The 17,396-nt window shown below is 35.4% G+C and overlaps 1 protein-coding gene across 1 annotated transcript in view; it reads right to left on the bottom strand.

The window, feature by feature from the left end:
• LOC138691892 (uncharacterized) overlaps positions 1 to 17,396 on the bottom strand; it is a 1,248,967-nt gene that overhangs the window by 33,667 nt on the left and 1,197,904 nt on the right. Inside the window, exon 8 of the mRNA XM_069814478.1 lies at positions 5,678 to 5,812. Within this exon, the coding sequence (XP_069670579.1) occupies positions 5,678 to 5,812 (135 nt within the window). The remainder of the gene's footprint in view (positions 1 to 5,677; positions 5,813 to 17,396) is intronic.

Here is a 17,396-nt window from a genome sequence, read left to right as displayed (position 1 = left end):
AGTCATTCTACCTAAGAGCCAACTGGCTAGTCTCTGATATTGAGACAACTCATCCTGCCTAAGGTTTTTCCGTGGTTTTCCTAAGGCGCTAGACAAATGTCGGGATGAGCCCTAAAAGAAATGGGCCACGGACCTGCATTCATATCCCCATGAATCTCCCTAATTACTCTAAATTAATTAATAATTACATCTCTCCCCTCTCTTCGTAACTGAGCCACCATAAAGCCAAATGGCTGGTCTCTAAATTGAGACGATTCAACAAGGCCCATGACAACAATCACCAAATTGGCTAGTCTCTTATATATGAGACAACTCATCCTGCCTAAGGTATTCCGTGGTTTTCCTAAGGCGTAAGACAAATGTCGGGATGAGCCCTATAAGAAATGGGCCACGGACCTATATGCCCTTCTCCATATATATTCCCCTTTTCTTGTAAACGATGTATGCCCTAGTTCAGAACCTATAAATTGTCTATTAAATATACGAGGTCACTCAATTAGTCGCAATTTGAAAGGACAAGGACCTCTCGAATTGCAGACTTAGATTTCACGGCGCTTCTTCCGACGGCCTTCACATGCCTTGTCATCGAACAACAGAAGACAGCGTCTTGCCATCCTAACGGCAAATACCAGCCATCTCCTCCTCGCCCCATTCCGTGATCACTTGATCAAATCTCAGTCCCCCTCGCGTATGTGGTACCTAAGAGGTTACGTCGAATTTCGGCTTCCCCTTCAAAATTTTCTAGAGCTCCTTCACTAGAGCAGCGTAACCCGGAGTGAGACTAGTGGCCAACAGGCTTGGAGCTCACATATTTAGTTTTGTACAGCCCCCAACCCCTTGCAAGGACGCGTTTTGCGTACCTTTTAAATTTGTCCTCCCAATTCTCTTTCGATTTTTCGATTTCGAAGGTATCCAATATTTTAGGAGGCGAAAGTATGAATTATGAGAGCGATGATAAATGAACCCGCTTACAGTTTTCAGATATATACAAGGTGTTAAAAAAAGTATCCAATATTTAGGAGGTGATAGTATGAATTATGAGAGGGATGATAAATGAACCCGCTTACAGTTTTCAGATGTACAAGGTGTTAAAAAAAAAGTATCCAATATTTTAGGAGGAGATAGTATGCATCAAAACAAGAAAATAATGTCTAATAAACATGGGTCCTACAACACATACTTTCTGATATCTGAACACTTGTTCATAGGAGGTGCTCAATGTGATGTCCATTCATGGTAATGCATTCCTCTGCCCTTCGGCGTAAGGAATCACGTACTCCTTGAAATTTGTTTTAATAAGTTAACAAGAAAGTCCTGATAACGATCCCCAGTTAATCTCTGTGGTAGCACGTATGGCCCTATTAATCTATCACCAAGAACTCCTTTAACACCCTGTATACCTATGCATCCCTATTTAACGATAATAAACAATTGAAATACCCGCGCAGGAAGGTAATGCCATGCGCTACCACATTAAATTGCGCGGTAGGAAAACCAAGCAATGTTGCCAACTTAATTTCGAGTATACCGCGCACCAATATTTTTTATTTGTATATTTCGAAAAAAAATGCGCGGAGTATTCGAGAAAATGCGGTAATTGATTAATTTAGAACGAATTTAATAGCTCAACTTCTCACTTCCTAAGCACTAGAGCAATGATCACAAACTGGTGAAGTCTGCATATTTTTTTTTAATAAATAGTATCGCTACTGCGTCACACACTGTAAGCATTCATATCACTAACATTCTTCCCTCCATGCCTGTCATGTACTTTCATGGTATCTAAAGAGAAAATCTTTAATATAAGATTTTAAATATGGTTATAATGTTATGGATAGACTTATTCTTTCACTAAGTACTCAAATTTATATACAGAGTGGATTATAATCTATGCTGCACCAAAATGAAACCGGTAATAGAACATGAGGAGAGATTTGAAAAATCTAAATAAGTTTTTCTCTAACGTTCACTGTTTTAGAGGAAATCGTTATGTTTCTATGAAGCACTTGGCAATATCACGGCTACTGCAATAACTCTACCAAAGGCGGTCTGAAGTCCTTACCATCCCCTCACCTGTACTGTAGTCAGTCGGTAACGCGTGACAGTGCGCTGCGTTGCAAGATTTATTTTAACGATTTTCGCATGGCTAAACTCTATGATATGCAAAAAAAAAAAAAGATTGAAGACAAACTATTCACATTATTTTTTGTGCGAGATCGTGCGTATTTGCTTGCTTTCCGCACAAAACCAATACGCGATAAGTGTTAAATACCACATTCAGTATTCCCAACGTAACACACATAACAATTTCCCTCTTCTTACCGCTTAAGCGTCATATTCATTTTACTGCTTTAGGCTTTTAACATATTATTTTTAAAGACGTTCAATATAGTAATAATTATAAATTGGAAACTTACCATTGCAATTTCACCTAAATTGCACTGTTAATTATTGTTTTTAAATATTTGCAAAAATTAAGTAAATTCTACAACACCACAAAAGTTACTGCATTTGTAATGCAAGTAACATTAAGGAAGCCGTGAAAAAAATCAACAAGACCGGAAAAATTAAACTTGCCGATGTTATTACTGCAATATGTTATATAAATAATATTGTTAAAATATTAAAATGAAAAATAAATGATTACATAACCTTACCGTTTGTGTTAAGTTCGCATTTATAGACTGGGGGGGGGGGAAAGACAGACGTATATCACGGCCTGCTGCAGTATAGTAAACACAGAAAACATTTTATAGCAACAAAGTTGAAGATAGATATATTTGTTTTCCAAAGTTGCCGTCATTGAACAGAAACTAAGATGGAGATTTCATTGCAACTAATTAGAAATTCCTCTTTCAGGTATGTAATAAACGATCTTCGCACAAAATAATGTACGATACACGAGCGGTATGTTTGTTTTCATATTCTCGGAAATTAAAAAAGCTCAACTACGTTTCGCTTTTTCAATCTTTTCCTCGAACATGAAAATGTCAACATACCGCTATTGTAACGCATATTAATATACCTATCTGTTTGTATAATAATGAGACATTTCTCTCGGGCCATTACCGCAATAGAGCGCTGTAAACATTGGGCAAAAACTATTTATTTTTTTCCAGCTTAACGGTGCTTCATCGAAGGAAAAGTGTAATAAAAGTTTTGTTACATTTAATATGTAGAATCACCTCTTAAATTTTGGTGCAACGGTCCTTTTCCACCCTGTATATGTGTTCGGTCACACGCTTTTTCGAAATCAATAAATGCAAATATGCGTTAGCCTATAATAAAACTTCTATTTGGAAATACATAGAAATTTTGAGCGAGCTCACGACATGTCTAGCGTAGCACCCCTGCCTCACATTCCAGGCAATTAAGTGGCATGGTTTCCAATAGTGCATGTTCGATCATAACATGATCAACTGTTCACTGACAGGAGGGAGATTGGCTGAGGGCCGACAGGCTAGTTTATGGCTACAATCTGAAGTCGCTGTTCAGTACATTAGTGAATCATCATCTGATTACTATTAGGTCTTACAGCTAACATGCCACGCTATGGTGGGGGCATAATAGCAGCTAATGCCTTATTAGTGTAAACACGAACACACATTCCATTAAATGCACGGCCATTGTGGACACGAGGCGAGGGGGTCCGATGTCCAGTTATGAGGATTGACATATATTCTGACGTCATTGTGCGAGTCGGGTGAAACACGATCATCTTAAGGAGACAGAATCCCTCTGAGTTGCTGCTCGGGATTTAGGATTACGTCCCATGATAGAATCAAGTCGATTGTTGTGTGTCCGGCGGTTAATATACGTAGAGCTTTGACTATGAATAGCAGTAAAGGTCGAGCTAGTTCCTATAACATCCGCCGACACTATCACCACTACATTATCATCATTATCATCATCAGCACCAACATCTTTATCTGATTTCAAATATTTAGACCGATATAGCCTATAAGGTTTTTTTTATCAGAAACTTTCCTCATTAGAGCACTGCCACGAGGACAAATTATACTTACTCTAACAATTTATATTTTTGTATAAAAATTAATGTTACACATATAAGCCACTAAGTACACCAATTTATACTGTGTTTGTATATTATATAATCTCCGTTGATAGGTGTAAATTTAAAATTATGGATGCTAAGTTCTTCCTAATCATATCAGAGATGTCATAAAATAATACAGGAAACTAAAATGTTGTATGAGGAGATACGAGTAGATTTTGAAAGTATGCAATGTTTTTATTTGAATATCTCAAAAACCACACGCACGCACGCACGCACACACACATGTATATTATGTATATATGTACCTAATTTCAATTGTACATGACTGGTAAACCTACAGTAACGTTTATATGAAAGGAAAACTCAACAAGTTTCGATATGCACATCACTTAATTAATTAAGTTGCTGTAATTAATTAAGTTGATATGTAATTAATTAAGAGGATATGTAATTTAGTTGATATGTAAATAAATTAAGGCTAATGTGTAATTAATTAAGGTAATATGTAATTAATTAAGGTAAGATGATATGTAATTAAGTTGATATGTAATTAATTAAGGTGATATGTAATTACTTAAATTGGTAATAGTTGGGTGAAATAGAAGTACTTAGAAGTTACGTTTACTTTTGCTTATTGTAGGCGTTATTATAGAATAGTTTTTATTTATAGTCCTAGGTTTATTGCATCTATTTATTTATAGTATATATGTTTATTTTATTTTATTGTTTTATTTTTATTTTTTATTGCTGTAATTATTGTATTATTGTAATGGTACTATTGTATATTATATATCACTGCCACCGAGAGTATACCCAATTGTAGTGTTCATACATACATACATACATACATACATACATACATACATACATACATACATACATACATACATACATACATACATACATACATACATACATAAATCTCTACATGAGCTCCAGCTGTCACTGTGACGATATCGAGGCGATGAACGATTTCTTGCCAAGCACGTTGGAGCATGTATTCTGGAATGCTTTCAATAGCCTCTATGATGCGCTCCCGAAGACCACGAAGGTCTCTGACTGGGGTGGCGTACACTTTATCTTTGACTTAGCCCCAGAGAAAGAAATCGTATTGGCGAATTCCATTCGTTTGGGTTTGTCATCCGGCTCCAGACGTTGCATTAACTGCACTTTGTATGTCTGACTACAAAAAAATAAATTACTTAAAATAAATTACTTGCAATTCTGAATTAATTTATACGTAGGTAATTAAACATAATGTTGCCAGGATCTGTGCATAATTACGTACAAACCATAACTATGACAATGAGTTATAACCCCAGTTCTACTATATACGCAAATTTAAGTATATATGTAGCAGTAGGTAAAGAAAAAACTGTGTATCCACAAGTAATGTCTCACGCGTAAAGTTTTTCCCCTAAATTATCCATTCTTCAAGTGGAAGTCTTCTTAAAATATATTGACATCGATCAGGTTTGAGTCAATCTTCGCACTCAAAACCTAGCATGGTATTCAATACGCTACAGATGACAACGACAACCATGACGACTGCGACGACGACGATGGGGATTATGGTGGTAATACCTTGAGAGAGAAAGAATTACTTGTAAGTAATAAAATTTGCTTCAAGTAAAGTATAATGATAAAGATTGTACTTACTGGTTTTTACTCCATTGAGAGTGTGACACTTGCAGGTGAAGCGAAGTTTACAGTAAGTTTTCTTGTGATCGAGAAGTTCTTGGAGCTCTGTGAACATCTCCCTGCAGTTGCCGCAAATCAGAATATCAGGGTTACCTGAAATAAGAAATGTATTATAAACTAACTTTACACACCCGTACTTTTTTGTATAGACATTAAACAAATATCATAACTGAGAACAGAGATTTCAAACTTTCATAAGGGTTGAATTATATTTGATCTTCCAAAAATTTGGATGATTGTGAAAAATAGAATACAAGCGCGCGTCCTTGCATGAGACTTGAGGCTATGTTGTTTAATCAACTGTCCGAAGACAGGTTTGAACCTCATAAGTGATACCAATAGGCTTCACTCACGAGGCAATTAAGACAGGAGATGATGGGATAGGGTGGTCCGTTCCTTTTCTCCTCCATTGCATTAATCGCTGAATAGTACCATATCACACTAATCAGACTTCAGATGTATACAAACATTATTCTTCCTCAGATATATACCGTCAAGTAATATGTACTGCCTGATGGGTAGATGTACATATCAGCCAGAACCTCAATCAGAGTTAATTGGAGCTATAATCAAGAAATTATTTGAGATGCAACTTGATAGGCCAAATTGTCTGACCCCATGGATCATCGTTTCACTGAGAGCACCTAGGAGAATTCTGAAGAAGAGAAACTGAAAAAAAATATATATATATAACCTATGAAGTGTAAATTTCAAAGGGGAAAGGAAACGTCGTGGGACACCATGCTATTAATATTTTGCGGAGAGAGTCGTTTAACATTAAATTCGTCACTAGAGAAATGGGTCATTAAATTGAATGAGTGAAGGCTGAAATTACCACGTCTAGAACTTTTCGAAGACATGTGGCAAGGAAAGTGTACCATTACGAATGAGTAAAGTCCGAACTTGGCATATCCAGAATTTTTCGAAGACTCGTGTCAGTAGTTAAGGTAAGCAGGTCCTTAGACTGAATGAGTGAAGGCCGAAATTGACACATCCAGAACTTTTCGAAGACATGATATGTGTCAGTATTCAAGGGAAGCGGAGTCTTAAATTGAATGAGTGAAGGCCGAAATTAGCACATCCAGAAGTTTTCGAACACATGTGTCAGTAGTCAAGGGAAGCGGGGCCTTACGCTGAATGAGTGAAGGCCTAAATTAGCCAATCCAGAAGTTTTCGAAGACACGTGTCAGTAGTCAAGGAAGCGGGGCCTTAGGCTGAATGAGTGAAGGCCTAAATCAGCACATCCAGAAGTTTTCGAAGACAAGTGTCAGTAGTCAAGGGAAGCGGGGCCTACGCTGAATGAGTGAAGGCCTAAATTAGCACATCCAGAAGTTTTCGAAGACACGTGTCAGTAGTCAAGGGAAGCGGGGCCTTACGCTGAATGAGTGAAGGCCTAAATTAGCACATCCAGAAGTTTTCGAAGACACGTGTCAGTAGTCAAGGGAAGCGGGGGCCTTACGCTGAATGAGTGAAGGCCATAATTGGCACATCCAGAAGTTTTCGAAGACACGTGTTATTGGTCAAGGGAAGCGGGGCGTTAGGCTGAATGAATGAAGGCCGAAATTATCACATTCAGAAGTTTTAGAAGACACGTGTCAGTAGTCAAGGGAAGCGGGGCCTTACGCTGAATGAGTGAAGGCCGTAATTAGCACATCCAGAAGTTTTCGAAGACACGTGTTAGTGGTCAAGGGAAGCGGGGCGTTAGGCTGAATGAGTGAAGGCCGTAATTGGCACATCCAGAAGTTTTCGAAGACACGTGTCAGTAGTCAAGGGAAGCGGGGCCTTACGCTGAATGAGTCAAGGCCGTAATTGGCACATCCAGAAGTTTTCGAAGAGACGTGTCAGCAGTCAAGGGAAGCGGGGCCTTAGGCTGAATGAGTGAAGGCCGTAATTAGCACATCCAGAAGATTTCCAAGGCAAGTGATAGCCAAGACTTCCATTTGTGAAAGCTAGTGATTTAAAACATTTTATTGGGTTTTTGTACTGTAAAACTGATAAGAAAATACATCTCATACGACAAGCGGATTACATTTTTCGTTATGCCGAACGTGTAGAAACCCTGAATCGTCTGAGAAACCCTCATTAGAATTTGTGTCATAATTACTACACTACAATTAAATCAATGTTGCGAGAATCTAACAACAAAAAAGCTGATATAATGTTTAGTAGAATCCTTGATTAATATAGACAAGCGTCGTGCATTACAGGCACTATGTCCGGTTTAAGTTTGTCGAGAAGTTCGATATTCGCCAATGTTCGCTCTGCAGAAGAGGGCCTGTCGTCTTTGTTCCAGCTTATAAAAATATTCGCTGTCCTTCGCTCAGTTATTATTGATAACACTTTCTTTATCAGTGTTGTTTTTTTTAACATTTATCAACTCACACTCTATTTATCAACATTTGTATTTTATATCATGATATAGCCTACATGTAAGAAAATTAAGCTATTATGAATGTATAATGTAGTTAGATAGAAAACTCTGATATGTTCGCTGGAAACCCCACAAACTTCCCGCCAGTACCGAGTGAAATGATTACCAAAGAAAGTCCGAGGCCAAGTTATTATTAATGCCAGTAATTAGAAAAGCAGCTTAAAGTATTAGTGTAAATTTTCAAAATGTGCAGTGGGTAACCCAAAAGGATTATATGCCTTACTCCCCTCTGAAAGAGGAGTTTAATTTGCTGACACGCAAGTTCTAAAATGCAGCGTAGGTACAGGGACACCTGGCCACTTTATTCAGGTGTTAACTAAGCCTTCGAATTTTATGAATTTTCTATTTGCTTAAAGAGTATATTAAAATAACGAGGTAAGTAATTAGTTGAAGTGGCAATTTTTTGGAAGTCTCATTTCATTTAGTCTTGGTCACCATTTATTAACGGCGCTCCACAATATAATGAATATAACAACGAAAATTTAATTCTTAAATTTTTCAATCTGAAATTCCTATATGTTTTCCATTAATTTTAGTTCAAAGAAAATAAAAACTATAGTTAGAACAGCTAAATCCCGTAGCAAACAAAATAGTCTTAATCCGCAAGGTGATGTTGATTATACACATTATTTTAGGAATTAAAAACAAAAATAGAAGAAAAACTAAATTTCGCTACACATCATGTTTAGTAGCCCGAGATGTACAGTCTGTATAATTTTGGCAGTTTATACTGGTATCATTTATACCCTGTATAAATGTTTAATTCACAATCAATCCATTTTTTTAATTAAAAAAATGGGATTCACCAGGATAATGAAATCATAAAAATATCTAGACAGAGAAAATTATGAATATGGAAGTGAAGAAAAAGTGCCAGGAGAGGAACTGATGAACAGCTGAATTAATTTAATTGATTTGGAATTTGATTCAAAACAGAGGAAAGAATTTTCAATATACTTCAGTGACGTCGCCAGGATCAGAGCAAGGGGGGTGCGGATGGGGTGTGAGCTGTAAAAATGTGGTACATAAAAGATCCAAAATGTTCTCTCATGCACTTGCGCGCATACTATACATCTGTTTATTAATATTACTATGTATTATTATTATTATTATTATTATTATTATTATTATTATTATTATTATTATTGATCATCACATCCATTACGATACACTAAGGGACGTAGTTTTTTCACATTCAAGATATTGTTTGTTTTTGTTCTTCAAAATAACTTATGCCTAGTATTTTTTTAAATAAATTACTCTTTGTGGCGCGGAAAGGGGTGCTCCGATTTTTTATGGGGTGCTTGCGGACCCTTTCGCACCCCCCTAGCGACGTCCCTGATATACTTATACAGTGAGAGGCACCAGAAAAATTGAAAAAAAAAAAAAACAACAGAACTAGGAAGTAGTTAATAATTTGACAAACAGAAGATAGGGCACAAGAGGTTAGGAGAACAGACGGCTTTGAAATCGAGGTGGAAAGATAATAGCCATATAACCAAAGCCAGATATATTGCAATATACATTTTTAGGGATTTACTATTCTAATAGGCTATATAAAAAATACGTGATAATAAGTTACATAAATAATACTTTTTTTTCTCCTGTACAGAGGAGGGACCCGAAGGCTTACACTGCACTTATTGTCCTTACCACTCCTATTATGTGAATGTTTGGATAGTGGGCCGGTAGTCGAACGACCGCATTCTTGTACCAGAATCCGTCTTGTACGGGGACATCATTTTATTTTTACTTCAATTTTTATTGTACCTGAGTTTTTGAATGTACTTCACTCCCACCCCTTCTACTAATGAAGTTCAACCGTTCTCCACACAGATCCAAGACCGCGTATACAGTCATAGTAGCCTTACGGTCATAGTAAACAGTACGTTCCAAAAATATGTTTGCGTTTTCCAGTGACGAAAGAGCTTTCAATATTGCATCATTTTCGGACAGGTACTGTCGTCCATTTGCCTACGTCGCATCCCGGTTTCCCCCACCAGCTTTTATTCGCCAGCTGTCTTAGCTCTTTTCTGAAAACATTAATTTCTGTTAGGAATTGGACGTCTACGTAATATTATACAACTATTTAAAATAATTTAAATGAAAGGGCCTCGTTATGTAATTAACTGTCACTTGATTTCCCCCCTTTCTACGATCCTACGACAAAACCCCTTGGACGGACAGTAGATAGTAAGTCTGAGTAATTTTATCTTTTCGGATCGGGCAGAAGTGAAGATTGAATTTACAGTACATAAGGTACTCTTTTATAAAGTAGGTACAGAATTATTTCAACATGAGTTACTAGTACGAAGGACGAAACTGGTACTTGAAATTAGGTACAATAGTCTATAGTGCGATAATATGCACAAAAGAACTGAAGACTGTATCGAAATAAACGTCCACATATTAAAAAAAATGTGTTTAAATATCCATATTATGATTATTTTTAAATTTAACTTTATTTTCTATATTGTACGCTAATGTGCTGTAGGCAGTATAATATACACTGCATAATGAATACGTCCACATGGACAGCTCAGTTCGTGAGTAAAAACACTCATTGTTAATACAGTACTGTAATTTGATTAAACAAAAACCTAATGAAAATGATCAAACTCAAAAGCGGAATATTTCCTAGTTTACGTAAATGGATGAACTACTTTTCTTCCCTCCTATACCTAGTAAAGTGATTTGTTTGTATATTACGCCAGTATCATCTAACTCCAGTTGTGGAAGGGGGTAGCAAACGGCGTTGATCCAGAGGTATAGGCAAGTTAATATTAAAAATGTTAGTAAAATAAAATGATGTCCCTGTACAAGTATAGCACGCCGCACCGTGAACTTAACCCGGGTTATAGTATGGATGGTGATGATGATGATGGTGATGATGATTATGATATGTGAATTAATGACGGTGAAATGAGTCCGAGGTACAAAGCCGAAAGTTATCCAGCAATTCTGTTTTAATTTGTTGGGGGAAAACCCCGTAAAAACCCAACCTGGAAACTTGTCCCAACCAGGATTTGAATCCAAGCCAGCTCGTTTCACGGTCAGACTTACTAATTGTTACTCCAAGGCGCAAATAATACCTACTTCAAAAACACAAGAAAGAGTGGAAAACTGATCTTAAAATTCAACTCTTTAAAACGCCGTGACATATGGGCCTACAAATATTTTTATTACGAATATGATTGCAGAAAATCTTGAGTTTTGTCAGAAGAAGAGTAACCCAGGAGTAAAGACAAAAAAGCCGTAAGTGTGATGTTACACTGATGTAGATTACTATTGTAGTTTAATTCGGGTTTAAGTTTTTTCTCTATTGAACATGTAAGGACTTCCATGATTTGTCCATAATACGAAAAGAAGGCACGTATATCGTGTTACCACAATTCCTGCTTTCTATTTGAAACTCTGATATCTGCGGGTTATATGAGAAGTCAATGCTCTGCAGGGCGGATACATTTCGACCCCGTGGTTCTCCACCAGATCTTTTATTATCCCAGCCATCTGCTGCCAGAGTAACAAGGCGTGCACTAGAAACATAAGGTTTCGTGACTGGAGACTTTAGTTTTGCGGGTATTCTTAGAAATCTTTGCAATCAATTTTATAAATATTTATTTTATATCAGAGATAAGTAGCTTAATTAAAAAGCCTTTATATTTAACAACGTAATTAAAATGAAAATATACTGAACACGAGTACGGTATCTGTAATTTATTAAGTAAAGGTTCTTTAAAAAATTCATTGATACAAAAAACAAATAACTTCAAGGATTAAAATTCAACATACTATGATCATGAAACCATGATGATTGTAATGATGGTGATAGATACCATAAAACCTCCGATAATTCAATGGATTGTTTTATAAGAAATGATTTGTCCTACTCCGCTGCAACCATAACATTACAGTAAGATTTGAAATTGTCCAAATAATGATTGAAATGGGGTTTTCATGATACATAGTGAAAATAATACAAAGTTCATACCAAAATACATTCACCGTAATAGTATAAAGAAAACAAATGTTGAAATAGAACAAGGTGTTAAACAAGGCTCCCACTTCAACCCAATAAATAAAAAAGAATAAATGATTGAATGAATGAATGAATGAATGAATAAATAAATAAATAAATAAATAAATAAATAAATAAATAAATAAATAAATAAATAAATAAATAAATAAATATATGAGCCGTTCAGAGCAAAAGTGGTGTAAGTCAAAATTGGGTAATGAGGTTTAAAGTAAAAATTGTGTAAAATACAGCGCAAAGTAGCAATTAATATGTCCTTCGTGCTATCCACCGACTACTAATAGTTTAAATAAATTGAATATTACTTGCTACTTTGCACTGCATTTTACAGAATATTTACTTTAATCCTCATTACCCATTTTTGACTTGCACCACTTTTGCTCTGAACAGCTCATATATATATAGTTAAATGAGTAAATGAGTAAGTAGAAAGCAAGTAAATAAATAAATAGACAAATAAGTAAATAAATAAAAATATTAAGTATATGTACAGGCTTAGAAATTTGGGACGTAGATGGGAAGATAATATTAAAATGGATATGAGGGAGGTGGGATACGATGATAGAGACTGGATTGATCTTGCTCAGGATAGGGACCTATGGCGGGCTTATGTGAGGGCGGCAATGAACCTCCGGGTTCCTTGAAAGCCAGTAAGTAAGTAAGTAAGTACGGTTTAGAAAAACGTTTTGTTGCAAAGATACTTTAAATTCTTTGAGTTGAAATTTGAAGAATTTCCTTACTAGTACAAATCGCAACATCTATCTATCCAATGTCATTATTACTGTAAGAAATTAGAGTATTTTAATAGGTCTTTCTAATAAAATTACTAAATGCAGACAAATTTTCAAAAACAATTTATTATTGAATTAAAATGTACGAGTATTTACAACTTTCTAAATGAGGTGGAAACTCTTATATAAACTTAGTCGTTACGAAGTATTTTATTTATTTATTTCATCAATCTTTGTTCACGTCATGGCGGATTAGATGTGTTCCAGTATTACGAAGTATTCGTTTTAATATGCACTACTGCAAGAATGATGGTTGTTACTTTCTTGTCGAAAATGAACCAAGACTGTCAATGCATAGCTTAAGACATACAGAATGTACATAGAGAGTTATATGGCATTAACACTGATAGTCATTTTCCAGTAATGATCGGAAAATCTCAGTTAAGCTTTGAGCGCTAAGCATTTCAAAGTTTCAATTGCGTCTCCTGCAAAATGTGTTCCAAATGACATCCATCATTCTTGCAGTGGACTCTTCAAATATTTCGTTCTTCTTAAACAGTGTATTATTGTACTGGTGTAAACGTAGCACACTCCCTCATAGCTTCTCTCCAAACGGACCTGTGTTTGACCGCTAACGTATCCCGCGAGATTTGTGGTGGTCAGAACAGCTATTTCGGTTTCTCACTACCACCTCATTCCTCCATTATTGCAGTAATATCGTTTCACAGCATCTCAATTGCCTTCACCGTTTAAATGGATCTTTGGTTGAAGGGTTATTTCTCTCGTAATTATTCTTTGTCTAGCTTATGTCAAGGGTTAAAGTAAATACTTGTTTTACTGAGCAATAGAGATATGAATAAGAGCAGCGAGTTAAAAATGCAGTATCATTGTCGTCTTTAGTGAATGGCTTTTGAGAAAAGTACCACTTTTAGGCTGAGATTACGAGCAAGTTCGTATGCGTTGCTTTCGTCTGAACGTTCAGAAGTTGTGTATTATGATCGACGTTCGTGACAACTATCGGCCACAATGAGTACGGAAATGCACACGGAGAACAGTCAGCTGTTTATGATAAACACTGAATTACGTATAACTTTGTTTGAGACAGCATAAATAAAATACCGGTACAGTATTAGAAAAATATGATGTGACAGAATAATGTAGAATGACGATAATGATGAAGTGATAATAATAATATATATAATTTATTTCCAAGAAATAGTCTGCCTAGGCATCCTGGGTTGCCAAAAACACAGAATAACACACATATAAGAATAGTAACGATTACAATAAGATAGATGAGTCAAATTGAAATGTGAACTAGGAGCTTAAATTTAAGAATTAATAAATTTGTACACATATTTGTAACAATCACACACTAACGAACAGAAAAGGGGGGGGATTATGATATTCCGTATAAATGATTTTTCAGAATTGCCACAGACCCTTTAATGGTTGAAGTAATTATTTTTGGAATGATGTCATGAATTCCAAATGTTTTGATAGTGTTTACAGTTGATCGTGGGATGGTGCCCCTCGCTCCGATCATTAAACCATGTACTTCCCAGGTCCCTTCCATCTGATATTTTTCTCGAAAATACGGAATAGTAGGCTCATAAATTTGTTGTTTCTCTTTGTTGACCTCAGATGGTTGGGTCTGGCTCATCTCAAATCTAACAGTTGGGTACAGTATAAAGACTTTACTATTAGTCTTGTCTAGAGCCACGATGTCTTCTAATTCCGCCGCCTTCAGATGCAACGCAGTGCACCTCTTCATGGACCTCGAAGGATTTGTTTCTAAGGGCTTGTGCTACTAGTTTTCGGATGTCATGATGGCGTGAATTTCTCAGGAGTTCTCCATGCTGACAGGATACTAATAATAATAATAATAATAATAATAATAATAATAATAATAATAATAATAATAATAAATAATAATAATAATAATAAAACCATAGACTACTAAATAGCTGGACTAGTACGAATTACGGATTTATTATTTATGTAGTGAAACTCAATTTATTTCGGGTTAAAATAAAATAACGTGTATAAAATAATGTAAAAATATCATCAAAGAGAAAACATGAGTGATCCCGGGTCCAATTACACAAGAGCCTTTTGCTGTACCACTTCACTACAGACAACTACGTACATATAACGACGATAATGATAAAACAATAATAATAATAATAATAATAATAATAATAATAATAATAATTATTATTATTATTATTATTATTATTCATTCATTCATTTAGTGTTCTGCCCAAGGGCAGGTCTTTCACTACAAACCCAGCTTTCTCCAGTCTTTCCTATTTTCTGCCTTCCTCTTTGTTTCCTCTTATGATCCATATATCTTAATGTTGTCTATCACCTAACATCTTCTTCTACCCCGAACTCTTCTCCCGTACGGTCAAACTAGTCATTTCTACGCAACAAACTAATAAGGACACATTTGTTGAAATTTGCTTTACAAAATCACCCAACACTACCTCTCCAAAGTATCCAGTTGTCTAAGAATACGCATTCCAAAATTAAACTAAGGCCGGGATTACAATCAACGTTCGTTTGCGTTACGTTTCGTTACGATAAAGTTCGTTGAAGTTTGACAAATACAAGTACCAGCTCCGTGTATTTGATTACGGTTAACGTTAAAATGAACGAACGCAAGACTGCGCTGATTCGACATTGCCAAGGTCAAGATTCCTCAAACGCAAAGAAACGTAAGGTGAACGTCATTCAATCACGAATGAGAAGCCCGGCGATGAGCTTTATTTATTTTCATCTCTTCTTTCGTTGTGGATGCGGCCATAATGCTATTGAAATATTAAATAAAATAATATTAATTAAAAATTACATAATGTAGGAACAACCTTTGATTGAATATGTAAGGTCACATGAATATATTTTCTCCATATGGCATAAAACACATTTATGTTTAAAATTAAACATAATGGGCATCAAACATGAAAGCATTCATACCATCTAATTCAACAATAATACTACGTAATTTTCTTTAGCATATTGGTAAAGCGAAAGGCCGTGATATAATTGGACTCAGGTTCGAACATGAGGTTAACTTAGTCTTTTTTTAGCTTCGGATAATTCAATTATATTATTTTAGATATCTTATTTTATTTTAACCCGAAATAAAGGGGGGTTTACTACATATAGACTAAAGGTTAGTAATATTGTGATATGGGTAATATTGTGATAGTTCTTTTTCAGAATTCCTTATAATTTTACTGAGAGAGAGAAAGATAGGTTTTTTGCGTCAAGAGAATGTTCCTGGGCAAGTTTCTGCACAAAACCGGTCCTTATCTCGCTCAGTAAAAATTGTAATACATTCTGAAATAGAACTATCACAATATTACTCAGCTCAAAGTTACCAACCTTTACCCTATTCGTAATTCTCACTAGGATCCAGCTGTTTAGTTGTATATGGCTTTACTACTACTACTACTACTACTACTACTACTACTACTACTACTACTACTACTACTACTACTACTACTACTACTACTACTATTACTATTACTACTACTACTACTACTACTACTACTGCTACTACTACTACTACTACTACTACTACTACTACTACTACTACTATTATTATTATTATTATTATTATTATTATTATTATTTCATTTATGTCTTTTGTTTAAATATGTATTTTAATATTATTCTCGCTACCTTTTATATTATTCTGTTGTTTGTTAATTTACATGATTTCATCCTTTCATTTTCAATTACAATTACTTTTAATAAATTGTCATTATTCTATGTAGTTTAGTCATCCATTTTATTCCGTCCATTCAATGTCATTATTGTCGTATTAAAATATTCTCTTCATCTTGTATATTATCTTTGTAATATCATTTTATTTAATTGCCATTATTTTAATTATTTCTTTGTACTTTATTGTAATTTATTGCTGATATTTTTGTTATATTCTTTGTGCTGAACTGTAATTGGCCATTGGCTGTTGTACAGCACATTAAATATAAGTAAATAAATAAAATTATTAGAAACTGCATACTGAAGGATGCACTGGAAAGAATGGTGAACGGGAGAAGAGTTCGGGACAAAGGAAGATATCAGATGATAGACGACGTTAAAATATATGGATCATATGAGGAGACAAAGAGGAAGGCAGAGAATAGGAAAGATTGGAGAAAGCTGGGTTTGCAATGAAAGACCTGCCTTTGGGCAGAACATTAAATGAATGAATTATATGCGTAGGTTTGCAGCCGTGCTTACCCTGTGTTCCATCATTTTCAGGCCGAGAAAGTATGTAATAAATAAATACGCCAATAGGAACTTCTGGTGACAGAACAGAGTAAGTATTTAAGAAAAATTCTATAATATAATTTAAATGGATCTCACGTATAGCAATAACCGTTCAAATCGCGTGTATTAAGGCGCAAAGAAATGAGAGCCATCACATCGTTCATAACGCTTCCACTCCCCCCATTTGAGTGA

The sequence above is a fragment of the Periplaneta americana genome, chromosome 16 (genome assembly GCF_040183065.1).
Source record: "Periplaneta americana isolate PAMFEO1 chromosome 16, P.americana_PAMFEO1_priV1, whole genome shotgun sequence".
Classification (NCBI taxonomy): domain Eukaryota; kingdom Metazoa; phylum Arthropoda; class Insecta; order Blattodea; family Blattidae; genus Periplaneta; species Periplaneta americana.
The sequence above is the reverse complement of the archived record's forward strand: the minus strand, read 5'-3'. Positions and strand labels throughout refer to the sequence as shown.